Source organism: Epinephelus fuscoguttatus, linkage group LG2 (genome assembly GCF_011397635.1).
Source record: "Epinephelus fuscoguttatus linkage group LG2, E.fuscoguttatus.final_Chr_v1".
Classification (NCBI taxonomy): domain Eukaryota; kingdom Metazoa; phylum Chordata; class Actinopteri; order Perciformes; family Serranidae; genus Epinephelus; species Epinephelus fuscoguttatus.
This window is the reverse complement of record NC_064753.1, coordinates 42265735-42282605: the sequence shown is the minus strand read 5'-3', so window position 1 is coordinate 42282605 and position 16871 is coordinate 42265735. Positions and strand designations below refer to the sequence as shown.

At 41.9% G+C, this 16871-nt stretch overlaps 1 protein-coding gene across 2 annotated transcripts in view; it reads left to right on the top strand.

Annotated features, from left to right (window-relative positions):
• Positions 1 to 16871, top strand: part of ano1a (anoctamin 1, calcium activated chloride channel a) — a 118943-nt gene that overhangs the window by 95811 nt on the left and 6261 nt on the right. For both annotated transcript variants that reach the window (XM_049595212.1, XM_049595211.1), the window contains exons 17-24: positions 2072 to 2183; positions 2400 to 2457; positions 5991 to 6091; positions 7071 to 7213; positions 12340 to 12492; positions 14087 to 14139; positions 14349 to 14533; positions 14737 to 14842. In XM_049595212.1, the coding sequence (XP_049451169.1) occupies positions 2072 to 2183; positions 2400 to 2457; positions 5991 to 6091; positions 7071 to 7213; positions 12340 to 12492; positions 14087 to 14139; positions 14349 to 14533; positions 14737 to 14842 (911 nt within the window). The remainder of the gene's footprint in view (positions 1 to 2071; positions 2184 to 2399; positions 2458 to 5990; positions 6092 to 7070; positions 7214 to 12339; positions 12493 to 14086; positions 14140 to 14348; positions 14534 to 14736; positions 14843 to 16871) is intronic.

Sequence of the window (16871 nt, the reverse complement as noted above, 5' to 3'; positions counted from 1 at the left end):
TTATGTCAGAACAAGTTGGGATGAAGTCGGACACAAAACTAACCAGTGTGCATTGTGCAGCGATCGCCTGTGATCAAATCTGCGCAAGCCTGGCTCATCTTGAACGAGCCTAGTGAGGCAATAAGGCCAGGCTCAGTGACCGAGAGGAACGAGAGTTCAGAAGGTGTAAAGTTGTATTTCTCTGTTTAATAAAGAAAAATAGTTTTGGGAATATTACTTTTTTCAGCACCACACACCCATACCGTCACATACCATATACCAAAGTGAAATTTCAGGAAGGTTTGAGGATATAAAAACAATTAGATACCACCCACGCCTAGTAGAAACCCTAAGAAGGAACAGCTGAAGAGGGATCTGTCTCCCAGGACAGACATGCAATAGATGTGGTGTCTATAGAACAGATAAACATGATAAAACAATCCATATGACACGTTCCAGCAGGATTTTGTGACATCACAGCTTCTTTGGAAACTAATCAGTCTTGTATAAACCTTACAGGAATGTTTGCGTTACATTTTTCCACTGCAGATGGGGTGTGGACAACTGGGGGGAAATCATGGAATCAAACAAAGATGAATGAGTTTGATTCATGCAGGGAAAAAATCAACAAATGTTTTTATTTTTTTGTTAAAGATATTTTTGGGGCTTTTTGCTATTATTTGACAGCTATTGTGTGGGGGACAGAGGGGGGAATGCCATGCAGCAGAGGGCTGTGGGTTGGAATTGAACCCGTGGCAACTGTGGCAGGTACACAGCCTTTGTACATGGGGCACCTGCTCTAGAAAGTGAGCTGTGGGCGCCCCTTTGTTCCCAATTATTAAAAGTGAAAACGAAAAATTGTGGGGCGTACGCTTATTTCGGCTTCTGCAACAGGGCATGACAGAAAGAAGTTTGAGTGAAACAAAAAGTATTTTCATATTCATAGATTCTTCTTCATTTAGGGAGAAGAAGGAGATGTACTCTTTTTGTTTTTGTTTCAGTTTTGTTGGAAAAGTTTTGTGGAAAAACCAAATCAGACACGAGTCATTATTCAAAGTATATTATATGCCTTCAAAACACGTCTGGAAGGCATCTTTAAGTATTTATCAGTTTGCATAAGAAATGGACGCTACCTCAATACACCACTCTGCATAAAAAATAACCCGAGGCAATTTAAAGCACAACTTTGTTGAAGTTGAAATAATAAGAAATTAATCACAGTCGGCCATTTCACTACACTCAGGGGTTTTGCTGCTGCAGCCTTACTTGGTCTGGTGTGACCAGTGTGTCAGTTCAAATCAGAAATAATATTATATTGTTGACATTACTTTGTCAGTTTGCTGAATTTAAGACTCTTCACTAATTGTTGGACTGTCATGCTGCGTTTTGTAATGACACAGTTTAACATTTTAATGGTGTTATTACAAAATGAAAAGAGATAGTACACACACTCTGTACCTCACCAGGAGACACATTTGTTGTTGTTAGTGGCACTTGTAAATAGGATGCAATTAAGTAATAGAAATGAAAATAAAAACACATAAATGACTCATGCAGGGGATTACAGCCGGACATCAAACCGTGACACTATTTTCAGTTTACTGAAAGTTGCAGCAGTCTTTTACAAAACATATTAAAGCTGTATAACACTGCAAAGTCAGTCACAGCAAGAGGGTTCCTGGTTCGAACCCAGGGTGAAGGAGCCCTTCTGTGCAGAGTTTGCATGTTCTCCCCGTGTCAGTGTGGGTTTTCTCCAGGTGCTCCAGCTTCCTCCCACAGTCCAAAGACATGCAGGTTAATTGGTGACTCTAAATTGTCCATAGGTGTGAATGTGAGTGTGAATGGTTGTCTGTCTCTGTGTGTCAGCCCTGTGATAGTCTGGTGACCTGTCCAGGGTGTACCCTGCCTCTCACCCAATGTCAGCTGGGATAGGCTCCAGCCCCGTCCACGACCCTCAACAGGATAAGCGGTTACAGATAATGAATAAGATATATAAAGTCTTTAATTAAAGGTATTAATGCTACTGGATGAACTGGATGGGAAAGTGTATGTGAATCAGTGAAGTCATGCATTGTTTTGCTTTGTTTCTCAGAGGTTCCAAAGACAGAGAAGAGCTTCGAGGAGCGCCTCATCTTCAAAACCTTCATCCTGAAGTTTGTCAATGCTTTCACACCCATCGTCTATTTGGCCTTTTTCAGGGGCAGGTAAAACAATGACTTCCTGTTTCTCTTTTTTTGTACATTTTTATGTTAAATCAAACTTCTGTGGGTCATCAATACTTCAAATACCTGCATCAACTGCTGCCATTTGGTCGACACGTTTATCTAAAACACTGTACCATGAGTATGTGTACATGATGATATAGTAAACTGATTTCCTCGTCTCACATACAACATGTGATGCTTGTGTTTGCTTCACAGGCTCGTTGGACGGCCTGGAAACTACTTGTACGTCGTTGGATCGTACAGAATGGAAGAGGTAATTCACACTAAACAGAGTGCCACTTCAAGGTTAAGGCTGTTATTTTATCATTTTTAGCTGCGTTAGTCTGTTTCTCAATAGTTTCCCACTTTCCTGTCTGTGGCACTCAGCCCACTGCTTCCTACTCATGACATAAATGTTAAAAATATATTGTGCTACCGTATAATACTGCAGTTTTTAACAAACATTACTCGGATAGGAAGAAATAGTGCAGTTGTTTGGGACTATTTTCAGCAGTGGATTAATACACATTTGGTCATGTAGTGAGTGACAGCAGAAAGGTGTATGTGGAGAGGGGAGGAGGATGAAGCAGGGGCTGGGTGACAGTGTCATTAAGGGCTGGGGAGGCCAGTTATTTAGAAGATATATCGAATTTCAGGAGCTTGTTTCTATCAGCGAGGGTGAGCATGGTGACAGCAGATAGAGAAGTGCAGGAGGATGGGTTCAATAATGTTTTGATACAGAGGGAGCAGGAGGTGGGGTTTGACTGTGAGAGCCCTTAGTTTGCAGTTGGCATTGATATTTAGTTGGCAGTGTTTACGGATGTCTGCGGTGTGGTGAGCAAAGCTCAGTGTATTGTCCAGGATGATGAAGAGGTACTTAAAGCTCTCCACCATATCCACTGATTGGCCGTTGATGGAGGTGAGGCAACGGGGTGTGGTGAATTTATTGCAGCGCCTGGTGTCAAAGATGAGCTGCTTCATCTTGGTGATGTTGAGGAGGAGGAGGTCAATGTCTGTACACCACACCACAAGCTGTCTTGAATGCTTCTGAGATGCATTTGCACTTAGCTTTACGAGGCAGAGGATATCTGATCTGCCCAGGATGCAAGAAGTGACTCAGCAGACTGTTTGTCAGCTGAGTTTGGGAGCACACACATCAGAGTGCAATTCCATCGTTAAAGGATCTTTTAATTTCACTTTTTCAGTGCACAATTTGATTAATAAGACAGTGTGTAAGATTTCAGAAGATTTCTAGCAGTAAGGATTGCAAATTGAAAGGTGGAAACACTGAATTAAGCAGTTTGACATTATAAATCAGCAGGCACGTGCACAGATAGACCCCAGGTGATGCTCAAGCACCTGCCCTTTTGCCCTCTGACTAAATAAGAGCTCTTTTGCAAGACGTTTTTTTTTTTTTTCTCGGTTTCTTTTCATCATTTTACATCTTTTCGGTTTTAAATTTGACTCATGGCATCCATTCTCAATTAAAAATGTGTTGTATGTCCCTGCCCCTCCCTCTTTAACCTCCCCCGTCAGAGCCACCCCAGTTAACGAAAACAAATTGAGCGCCCTGCAGAGCAGCATCCACGTCTAGATAATTATAACAACTAGTGTGTGACTATTTTTAAAGGAGAGAAGAGGAGAATAAAGTGAGAAGAGGAGGGCAGAACACACTTTTAGCCTGATTGCTGTAATTAAACACAGGCCTATTTGTAGTTTGTAGGGTAGATTGGTTTGTGGATTATTTTTATTTATTCATAGAACAGTGGTTTTTTTAATTTTGTGTAAAGATTTGTTGACCGTAAATGGTTATTTATTGTATAGACCACTGAAGTCTACACAGTGTGGCACTGTTTGTTGTTGCCTGATAAAAATAAATTATAAATGTCAAAGGTGTATGTGTAGCAGCTGCTGGATGTTTGATGATGACGTAGTACAGATCTTGAGACACCTCAGACAGACATTTCCGCTGCTCATTTCTGTGCTTGAATGTACTTAAGTCTCAAGAGCTTTTCTGGTGCCAGCAGACACATAGAAACCTCCTGGCAGGGCACGCTTTGCAGCAAACTAAAAGAAATCTGCATGCATTTTTTTTTTGAGGAAGGGATGCCCTTTTTTCCATTTGAGCACCTGCCCCACAAAATGTGCACGGCACTGTAAATCAATAGCCCGTTTTACGCTGCCAGATTTTCCGTGAATGTTGGGCTGTTTTGTTGGCAAGCTGCGAGCTTTTAGACACACAGAGCCTGATTGGCGAGTTGATCCGAGGTGCCCAATTTTCCGCCTCGTAGGGTAGACATATTGGAGGAACCTTTTTGGTTTAAAAAGAACGAGGTGCCCTTCCGCCACGGGAGGGGCTGTTGATGACTTGTGGGAGGAGCTGCTGATGACGCCGCACGTGCGACCCACTGGCGGTGGATAAACAGGAAACAGCTGATAGCAGGAATTAGCGAGCAGCTAGTAGCAAGAGGGAAACACAAACCTGACAGACACTGTAAAGATGAGCAACTGGGGAGACAAGGAATTGCACGCCATCCTTGCCCTCGCAAACGAAGAGGCCATTAACCATCGAATGACGGGAACGGTGAAGAACGGGCTGACTTACGAGAAAATTGCCGAAGGACTGACCAGCCGCGGCTTCCCTCCAACGTCACTGTTTATGTCACACGCTGAGCTACACCTTTTGTTACTTGCTCACGCCCCCCATTGCCCCGAAAAAGGTGCATTCTGTATAAACAAAAGTAGGCAGGCGACATTTTGCTGCACTCCCTGATTTTGTTTTTATACTGCCAATGCTGAAAAAAGACTGATTTGTCTTTCCTGCAAATTTACACAATTCCTGTTTAAAAAGGGCTAGTGTTTGCAATGCATGTCGAGGTGAGCCGTTAGCCTAGCACCTGCTAATCTGTGCTCATCTTTTTTCTCTGATAACTTAAGATCCGCATGATCAGGAGGTTTTTACCTGTAGCCACATTGTCCACAGAAAACAAACAGACCAGGGATCTCATTTAAAAACATTGCATACGCACAAAACGAGGCCTGAAAGAGGCGTATGCCACTTCCCACACAAAAGTTGTGATCTATAAAAACAGATTTGATGGGAGAAACTTTGACCCATGCTTATGAACATTTTGGAAACAGGAAATTGGTGATACAGATGGTGAGGTGGAGGCCTGATCGTAGAAATTGTCAAATATTTTCGGGCGCACACCATTTTTGGCTATTGTCCATACGTACATCTTTAGTATGGACCCTACGCATTGTTTTTTAAATGAGACTCCAGGTGATTTAAAGCAATAAAAACACTGAATAAAGCAGCGTCACATCTAAAAAAAAAATCAATGTTTCGCCTGGAGGGGTTCCTAACTATGGTGGCCAATGTGAAAACTTGAATGGCCCTATCTAGAGCTAGTGTTTGGTTTGTCTGTTCTACTGGAGAAACATGGCAGTGCAACATGATGACCATCTCTGTAAATGAAGACCCGCTCCCTGTGTAGATATAAACGGCTCATTCTCAGGTAATGAGTCATTATTTTACATTTCTGCCAATATATCCCCTTGAAATCCCACACACTGCACCTTTAAATATTTTTTTGTACAATTTTATTTCTAGTAGGCATGTAGCTTTTGCCTGTGTATTCTTACATAAAGTCACAGTGGTCTGTTTTTCTTGCTTGCACTTTCCACATCCCACTGTCAACTCGTCACCCCTTCACCCCCTCCCTCCCTCCCTCCCTCCCTCCATGCTCTTCTGCCTCGGTTTGATTCCTGTCACTTTCTTACACTTGTTAACTTCTCTCTCTCCAGTGTGCCCATGCTGGCTGCCTCATGGAGCTGTGCATCCAGTTGTGTATCACCATGCTGGGCAAGCAGCTCATCCAGAACAACCTGTTTGAGGTTGGCATACCGTGAGTGCAGAACGTACACCGTGTAACACACAGAACACAAGCTGAACAACAGTTCAGCGTAGATCACAATACGTGGGTTCGGTGAGCCACAGAACAAATTATGCACACCCACTCAGTTGTTCTTGCGCCTGAGAGGAATCATTTAAATGACTGTCTGGTTTTCAGACACACTTACCTGCGAACTAGACAACACCTTGATGAACTCTGTCAGCCTGCAATTTTCTCTGTCTTGCTTTGTCCTTTCAGTATACTGTAATGGAAGTTCCTCAGTTTATTGTACTGTATGTTTGGTTCTTCCTCTTTATCACATCATCCATCAAAAGCACAGTTCTATACAGTGGCACAGATATAATTAATATACCTAATATGAGTCCAACAATTACAGATATCCAAATGATTGATATCCAAAAATGAGTTGTACTATATTGACTTAAACAGAGAGGTGTTTTTATTATTTTGTCCACCCCATTCATATCAGATAGGGTAGGCTAAATAACAGAAACAGTTATCCATATAATGCAGTACAGTTCAACAGCTCTAAAAGCCCCCAAACCTTCATAAGAGAGGATTTCTTGCAAGACTGATTTATTAGACTGCATTCATTTTAGCTAGCTGGACTGAGGTCAATTAGAGCAGTGTTCCCAACTGGTCCATTCTGAATGGACTGCAAGTGACTCATGAATGTGTCAAGTTTCTAGAAAATATACTTTATTTTGAAGTACAGTGAATATCCAGCACAGAGCTTTTATTTTGAAGTGCTTTTTCCTGCTGTAGCGTGAGCGACTAACAGATAGCTGCTTAACAGAGACAGCAAACTGGCTCAACAACATGGCTAAACGCAAGTATGACGATGAATATTTTAAACTGTGTGGACCTTGAACTAATGACTAAGGCGAAATCTGGACTCTACCAGCAAACATTAGGCCCCAGTGAAAAGTCTAAATGTTTTATTTCCATCCTCGGCTGTTGGTGTTTACAGGAAGCTGAAGAAACTGCTCCGGAGGAGGAAGTCGACTTTGGACTCAAAGCAAGAGGAGGCGCTGAACAAAACCCTGCTACCCCACGAGAAAGACCACATCCTGGGTCCTTTTGTTGGCCTCAGCCCCGAGTACATGGAGATGAGTGAGTCTAAACATGACGCAGCTGTAAACAAATGCTTTAACGTACACAACCAACACATTCTCACTCAGTTCCTCAAATACAGCAGCTTGGTCAGTGGTCTCACGCTTCAAACTATGATCCTTTAGGTAACCCTCACGCACTAGTTTTCCTGGCACGTCAATGTCCACTTGTTACTCGGGCGTCCCCTTGAACGTCGGAGATTCAAATCATTAGTCAGAGTACCTTCAGTCGACTGAGAATGCTTCAAGTTGAACAGTCGACTTTCATGATACACTTTGGTGTGATCTGGGGTATCCTGTGGCGTTCCCAGGCCAGATGAGATATGTAATCCCTGCAGCGTGTTCTGGGTCTGCCCCAGGGCCTCCCACCTGTGGGACATGCCTGTAACACCTCTAACGGGAGGTGCCTGGGAGGCATCCTGATAAGATGCCTGAACCACCTCAACTGACCCCTTTTGACATGAAGGAGCAGCGGCTCTACTCCGAGCTCCCTCCGGATGTCGGCTTTCCTGACCCTATCTCTAAGACTGAGCCCATCCACCTCATTTCGGTCACTTGTATTCGCAATCTCATTCTTTCGGTCACTACCCAGAGCTCATGACCATAGGTGAGGGTTGGGGCGTAGATGGACCAGTAAATCGAAAGCTTTGCCTTCTGGCTCAGCTCCCTCTTCACCACAATGGCCCGGCTCAGCACCAAACTACCGATCCATCTCACTAGTTGAAAGGCCAGTACATCTTTAAAGACGCCTTGTGCATTGGAATCAGATGCTGACGGCCACTGATCAAACTGCCGAATGAGAACAGGTTGTGCTAACATACACACTGCTGCTCTGTTGTGTTTTATTTGGTCTGCACAGGTTATTGAACGTCATTCAGACTTTTGGCTTTAGTGATTTAATCATGTGCTGAACATTTAATATAACCACGTCTGTGTTTTATCCTTATTGATGCTGCTTGTTCTCCTCAGTAATGCATTTTCCAGCTTGCCTGGTGATTACTAACAGCAAAGGTCCTGATCCTCGTCTGTTGTGTCAGACTGGTGTCTTCTGTTCAGATTCCAAAATAGATCCCGAAGAAGTGCTCGCGCTCTGTGTTAATATCAACCTCTTTAACACCCTGACCTTTGCAGAGCATCTCATGTTGAGGTCAAAATTAATAAGCATAATGGCTTCGAGCACTTTGAAACAATTATCTTAATGCTCAGTTTCTCTGTACCAACAAACACACTCCTGTGTCAAGTTGCTCCTGCATCGTGCCGGACCTTTGCTTGACATCGCAAATGTCAGCTCCTTTCAGCACTATTTGTTAGATAGCACACATATCCTTGAGAGCTGAAATGCAAACTAATGTCCATGTTGAGGTACACTGTGGTGACCTCTAATTAAATTAAAACCCAATTTCACAGCTCGCAGATTATCAATCGGTGGTGTGGAAACCTTAGATAGATCTTCATGTGCACCACAGATTTTTCTACATGTGTGTTTATTAAAGCTAAGCAGATTAAAGTGCCTTCTTTAATTTAGCTGCTCGGAGCTTGTGACTGTTGCGGTCGTGTAATTACTCTTTTTGGATCTATGTTATTAAGCAGTTGAGCTCACAAGGGAAGGAGATCTATAGAACAAAACTGGGGGAGGCTTATCCCAGCACTATTGTGGGAGGGTTAATGCTTCATCAAGCTCAACCCTCTTATTTCTTCATGTCCTTGATCAATATCATTAAGAAGAAAGGTTGCTTCAGTAGCTGGATTCCATCTTTAGCTGTGACCAGTCTTGCATAACTAACCCTCTGATGGACAGTGTAAATCCAACCGCTGCACAGATTCAGTGCACACTGAGCATTGCACAAGATGTGGTGTAGAGAAGGTGGACACAAACACAGGAGACAGCAGACCACAGGAGCTCAGAAAGATCACTCTTTATTCCAGGAACCAGCAAATGAACATCACGCAACCAAATCAAGGCTCCAACAAAGACTGAACTAACTGAAAATCAGGGCTTTTATACAGATGATGAGGGGATGAAGTGTAGAAGAAGGGCAGAGATGCTTAGGTTAGGGGAATAAACTGATGAGGCAGAAGAACAGGGAGGGAGCTGATGAGGAAAAAATCAGGAGCAGGGAAGGACCAAAGAGGCTAACACAGTGTGTAGCTGGGTAAACGAGGGAATGGCACTAACTGAAGGAGAACTAAGAACAGGTGAGTGAAACTAATCAGGGCGGAGCTGACAAAGGGCCTTGCCCAAACTACCCCCAACACCCTCTCCCTACCCACTCTCACTGGGTCCCCCACATCGAGCGCCAACCCTAAACCAACAAGCTATGAGTGGAAGTGAGTTATAAAACCCTCCGACAGTGAGCCTGCACATACAGATTAAATACAAGTTCTACAAGTACATATGAAGAATAAAGAATGGGAGAAATTTTTATTTTTCTTTATTATGAAAAACATAAATTTGGATTGAGTTTTATTCCTCTTCATGGTTACGACAGTTCCTCTCTCCATCAAATAGAGAGAAGGTTGTCCCACATCTTGCCTGTATTTATCCCCTACCGCTCAGCTGTGAAGGTGACCACAAATGGAGCGACACTCAGAGACTAAGTGGGAGTGAAAGGCCCAAAGACCACAGCAGGAAAACCCACAAAGACAGGAAATAAACGGATTAACGAAGGAGTGAATCTACAAAATACAACAGGAAACAGCTTGAACATGAACAAACATGAAACAAGGTAGAATACAAACAGAAAATCTGACAAACAAAATCCTAGAGATAAGAGTAAAAACTAAAAACCTTGGATCAAGACAGATGTAGAGTGTATAAGGTGTCCCAGCCACAAAAATGAATGACAGGTTCAATAAGCCCTGACTCCGCCCTCTTGTCTAAACAGAGCAATACAAATCACTTCTCAAATGGCTCAGCATTGATTGTAGTAATTCGGGGTCAGACAGGTGTGACAAACTGTTCTGTGCCTGTGTGATTTATAGTATATGAACATATCGATCATTCAACCGTTCAAACTAATGAGTATGGATTGACTGTCTTCTGCATTATTTCAGTCGTAAACACAAAATGATCACGTAAATACAGTATTTGAAAATGTCATGGATATTATTAGGCACTGTCACTGGATATAAGCTGGAAGTGGATCAAATGTCTGCGTGTGAAGTGAAAGGATTCGTGAAAGGACTCATAGTGACAAACCCACAGACATTTAGCACCAACTCTGCAGACGGCTCAACGTGCAAACTGTGAAAACCAAGTACATGTTAGCTACATAAAACAATGTAGCCTGACTCCTGACTCCTGTCCGACTGCTGAGCGTGGCCTCTTCCTGTGCCTGTCCTTTGAAATTGAATTCCCACATGGTCCAGTCATATAGGTCTTGATTTATTTTGGCAAGGCACAGCTCCTAATAGGGTTTTTTTTTTCTTTTTCTGCAACTACTACTGTAACAACCCACCTCTACTCTAACATTTTCACATTTCACATTTTTACTAAACTTGTTTCCAGAGGGGTTTGTGACATCAAACACGACACACCAGAAAAAGAAAAGAAAAGGCATACAGCATCTATCGCCTATTTTTAACAGGTTTTCACGCATGTGAAAAACTGGCAAATCCTCCTGAGAGCCAAACCTTTGTTTCGTATGCATTTTTCCTAGCTATTTGGGATCAGTAGGACCCAATAAGTAGAAAAAAACTAAACATTGTCAACAGTAATAAAGTCCCAATCTCAAAAAACAAACAAGTTCCGACCATAAAATGTGATCAGGTTTTGGACCTTGTCCACTTTTGTCTCAGGATCGGCTGCAGATTGACTTGGCAGAGATGGCTGCCATCTTGTTTTTACATGGATTAGTGTATTGCGTTCTTACTACCACTAGATTGCACAAAAAAGTGTCCACAAACAAGGACAAACCGTCTAAGTTAAGTAGAATGAAGTATAAGGTCAGGAGCATATATGTGCTTATCACGGTGGGAGAAGGGTATAACTGCACCACTTGTGGTCTTCCCTGGACATGTTGCCACAGACTGGCAAGGTGGTGGAGTGGTTAATATTGTTGCCTCACAGCAAGAGGGTTCCTGGTTCGTACCCGGGATGGGGGGGGGGTTGAACCCCGGAGTGACAGGGCCTGGAGTCTGTATGTTCTCCCTGTGTCAGTGTGGGTTTTTTCCAGGTGCTCCAGCTTCCTCCCACAGTCCAAAGACATGCTGGTTAACTGGTGACTCTAGATTGTCCATAGGTGTGAATGTGAGTGTGAGCGTCTCTATGTGTCAGCCTTGTGTTGGTCTGGCCAGCGTCAGCTGGGATAGGCTCCAGCCCCCATGCAACCCCTGACAGGGTAAGCGGTTATGGAAAATGAATGAATGAATGAATGTTGCCAGAGAAAGCCATTTGGTAATAATGCAAATGCAGCGGCTTTCATCAGGCAGCCATAGGGTTAGTCACCATTGTGCTACCCATTTAGCGCTACGTATTGACTTATAACAGGCATTATTTAAATTAAATTCTTCAACGTTATTACTTCAATGTTCCAAGATAACAAATTCAACATCACTCTCTCTGTAGTCACTATTTTTTTCTTGATTGCCTCTCCAAGGGAGAGCCTCAACAACCTCATGAAACTGTATCATTATGACAAGCATGGAAATATCTGGCTGCTGGAGATTTCTCATCATCGTTCCAGAAACACGACTCCAAAGGAATATTAATGTTGCTCTGTGTCAGCTGGATGTGTCAGTGGGCAACTGATTCCTTTAAATGGTGATAAAATGTGTGTTTTTAGTGTGTTGTGCTGCTCCTGAGTGACCAGAGAAATGAATGCAGCTTTAGTTTACCTGAGATTTCCACCTCGGCTGCAGCTCTCAGAGCTCCAACCTGCATATCTCATCAGCCCAGCTGCACAGTAGCTCCATCTTTTCCATCAGGAAAACTATAACTCTTCAGAGATACTCATCTGAACATGTGCACAGCAGAAATTAAGCAGATTTTTCAGTTATTTTACATGTTCACAGCAGTGGAGCATTCAAACAGCCTTTTGGCCTCATACATTTCACCCAGTTTCCCTTTTAAAAGCAAAGCATGTGCACATCCACTAACTTCTGCTAATTTCTCGTCTGTGTCTTTAGTCATCCAGTTTGGGATGGTGACTCTTTTCGTGGCCTCCTTTCCTCTGGCTCCGCTCTTTGCTCTCCTGAATAACATCATCGAGATTCGCCTGGATGCCAAGAAGTTTGTCATGGAGCTGCGCAGGCCGATCGCATGCAAAGCCAAAGACATCGGTAGGTGTTAACTCCCCTGGATGATTTCAGCTACATCGACTTCATAAGGGTGAAAAAATCCAGGAGAAAAGCCCAAACAAGAAGGAGAAATGATATACAGTTAGTTCTATGTTCAAACTGGTCTTCACCTCACTCTGCGTGGACTCTCTGTATTATAGACTAATCTACCTCAGACAGGTTTCGACATACATACAGGCATGTAAATACTGCTTGTTCAGACTTGAACTGAGGGTGCCAACATCATGACTCTGAACGCAGAGTGTCCTTAAATGCACCAGACTTCTGATGCCTTTTAAATCATAACACTAATTACAGCCTTTATTTGTGTAGCACTTTCAGAGCAAAGTGACTAAGTGCTTCACAATCAACAAACAATCACTGACTGAGAAAAATTGATCGGTACATCACAGAGAGTTTAGAAAATAAATGAGTTTGTAAAGCAGAGATTTAAAGGAAGTTACTGACACAACGATCCTCATGTCTGCAGAAAAGTTGTTCTAGACTCTCGGCTCAGCAAATGCATTATCTGCTTTAGTTTTAGAGGGGAGGTGCAGGCACCAAGGCTCACACATGTGTGCTGTGGTCAGACCAGAGTGTCCACAGGGAATCAGCGTGAGAACCTGTGGTACTGGTCAGCAGCTCTGTGAAGATTCTTGAAGACATTTCGCCTCTCATCCAAGAGACTTCTAATGAGGATGAGAGGTGAAATGTCTTCAAGAAACTCAAGCAAGTCCAGTTGCCTATGATACAGCAATTATCATAAGGATTACTGGTCAGCAGTAATATTAAAGGGCAGTTAATGGTTAACCAACATTCCTACAGTACAGCACAGTCTCTCTACAGATGTGCTTGTGCCATCTAGTGGTGGCAAGCAAGACTAACAGGTTATGAAATATACAGATTAAATAAAAAACAATTTGGTTCATAAAAACTGAGGAAAGAAAGGAAGTTCAAAGGAAATTCAAAGTCAAGGCAAATCAGGAAAGACTCTCTGATAAAAGTATGTTTTAAGAACATATTTAAAAAACAAAGCTGACTCAGCCAACCTGATATCGTCGGGCAGATTGTTCCAGAGCGTCAGGGCCCAGACTGCAAACACTCTGTCCTCTTTCGCTTCCAGCTCAGCCTCTGCTTAAGGATGTACGTGCTGGGGCATACGGTACTTCGAAGTCAAATCAAATAACCAGAGCTGCCTTTTTACGCCTAAAAACACAGCACGTCTCCAGCATATCTCGCCAAAACTCTGATCCATGCCATCATGGACTGACTGCTGCTACAGCATTCTGTATGGTCCATCATCCAGAGTCCTAAATAAACTCAGAACTCTACTGCTCGATTGCTCACCTATTCCCGCTCTTGGATCACGTCACCCATCCTCCAGAGCCCTCTGGGTTCTCCTCCTCGCTCACAAAGCCCTCCTACCTCACCGACCTGCTACCACTCAGGGCCAGGACCTCAGGCTACAGAGCCTTTTCAGAGCCGCCCACTCCCTCTGGAACTTCACCAATCTCTCCCCATGAAAATCATTAATACAAGCTCACTCTTGGGTCTGATTGAAACCCTGGTAGCTGACTGTGTCTCTGTCTTTCTGCAGGTATCTGGTACAACCTCTTGAGAGGCCTCAGCAAGGTAGCAGTCATCGTTAATGTAAGTCTCGTATCTTTACAGTCACTGTTTAATTGTACTTCGAAAACATGTCTCAAGAAATGAAAATGTAAATGTTGCCTGTAAAAATTGTGTCGCCTCTATGGAGTTCTTTTTCCTGTAAATCGAGCAACCAGGAAGGAGTCATAGTCGAAGCTGTTCATTTGATTGCATGATGACATTCAGCAGATACGCACTTCTCTCTCCTCCAGGCCTTTGTCATCTCCTTCACCTCGGACTTCATCCCACGGCTCGTCTACCAGTACATGTACAGCCCTGACGGCTCCATGCACGGCTTCGTCAATCACACCCTGTCTTACTTCAACGTCAGTGACTTTCAGCCGGGCACGGCCCCTCTCCAGCCGTTCCACCTGGGCTACAAGGTGGATGTCTGCAGGTAAGATTTCACTTCACAGCCAGGTGCACGTGATATGTCTGCTGATATATTTATATTTATCTCTCTAATACAACCATATTTCATCTACTGTCGTACAGTGTCATCATGTGTTACTGATTATTTTAATGTAGAGCACTTTAAAAATGGACATCTGTCAAACTGTAAAGCATAAAATTGAATAAATCTCGTCTTTCTATCTCCAGATATAAGGACTACAGAGAGCCTCCCTCGTCCAACACACCATATGAACTCTCTAAGGAGTTCTGGGCCGTTCTATCTGCTCGTCTCGCCTTCGTTGTTGTCTTTCAGGTTCGAAACAACACACTGTTAATTAATATTAGAGCAGACACACTGCATGCCTCCACATGCTCTCAAACAGGCATGTCGTTCACTTTAGCCATTCATATTTTATGTGGGCAAAGCAAACAAAAGTGCAAACAACTCATTCATATTTAATGAATTCATGGCCTCTGAGTGACGTAGTTCATTGAGTGGAAATGTAATGAAGGAGGCTCTGTAGACTTGCCTGTGAGGATGTGTTTGAGAGGAGCAGCTTGAACGTGACCTGTGGCTGTTTGCTTCTTCTCCATTGGACTGAATTTCCTGATTTGACTGATTTGATCAATTTACAGTCACAAGACCTGTTAAAGGAAACTTTCACCTGCTTATCTTGATCAGTCTTATTCTGTGGGGTGCCATCTATGAAGTGGCTCACTCTGAAATTAACTGCAACAGTTTGCCACATTTAGCTTCAAACTACATTTAAAAAAAACCTTTTACCACATTTATAGCAATATTTGAAATATGTTAAATATAATATCACAGTTCAATCTAAATGTTAAATCTAAATCTAAATGTTAAATCTAAATCTAAATATTAAATGTTTAATCTAAATGTTAAATCTAAATATTAAATGTTAAATCTAAATATTAAATGTTTAATCTAAATGTTAAATCTAAATATTAAATGTTAAATCTAAATGTTAAATCTAAATATTAAATGTTAAATCTAATGTTAAATCTAAATATTAAATGTTAAATATAAATGTTAAATATAAATCTAAATGTTAAATATAAATATAAATGTTAAATATAAACTCAAGATTTAACATTTACATTTTTACATTTAGATTTAACATTCAACATTTAGATTTAACTGTGACATTATATTTAACATATTTCAAATATTGCTCTAAATGTGGTAAAAAGTGACTTTGAAAAATTCAAACCTCTTTTTTAAGCTAAATGTGGCAAAATGTTGCTGTTAATTTCAGAGTGAGTCACTTTACAGACGGTACCCCATACTATTTGCTGTTTACCACTGTTGCTTTAAAAAAAAATGGCGCTCAATCTAACCACTTGGATTCTTTTGTTCCAGGTGTATATTGTTTACTGTCTGCTCTGCCCTCTTTATTTCTGATCTTTATTTTGTAGATTTGAGCCTCTTGGATGTTCAGCTTCTCTGATGGCAAAAAAAGTACCTCACTGATTGTAGGGCTGGGTGATATATCCTCAAAGTTATATCACAATGTTTTTCAGCCATATCTTAATACACAATATATTAATATTTTTAAATCTCCTAGAAAACATTTCAAATGATGCGACAAAGTTGTAGGGATGAATATTGTTGTTTTTTTCTCTAGAACATATCAATACAACGAGACTTTGATCAGTATTTATGCCATATCACGCAATAAGACGATATATAGACTCGTGGACTGGTACAATCAGTAGCTTATGATGATTAATGTTAGCTGATGTATAACCAAATCATCAGAATAAATGTTGGCATTGTACCTTTCTGTAAACCACAGATATGTTACATGTGTATGTTTCATACGTAGCAGTTGTGCCGCAACTTTACTTTTCTGTTGTGACAGTGTTGTGGTTGTGTTTATGCACAGCAACCATTTGGTTGAGGTTAAGAAAAGATCATGGTTTGGCTTCAAATACCTGCTTTTGTAGCCACGATCTCATTAGGAAATGTCCTGACATGTCCATAAAAAAATACCCGCTTTTGTTCATTGTGGTCTGCTTCAGCAGAGGGTGTGCGTCACAACTTTGTATCTTTTTCAGTGCATGTACTAACAGGTTAGAGCAGCCAAAGTGCAGGAGTGAGCAGCACTGCTGGGCTGCAGAACATCTAGAGATCAGGAATCTGGCCTCTTTTTTCCATGTGATGTTTCACTAAAAAGAGACATTTGAAATGTGATTTTTTTTTTTTGTAACTATACTAATATCATTCCAGCTTTCACTACTTTCAGTGTCTAGATCACTCACAGACATGAAAAACTATCAATATCTATTATTAACTGAACACATCCTGTTTCCACTTCATT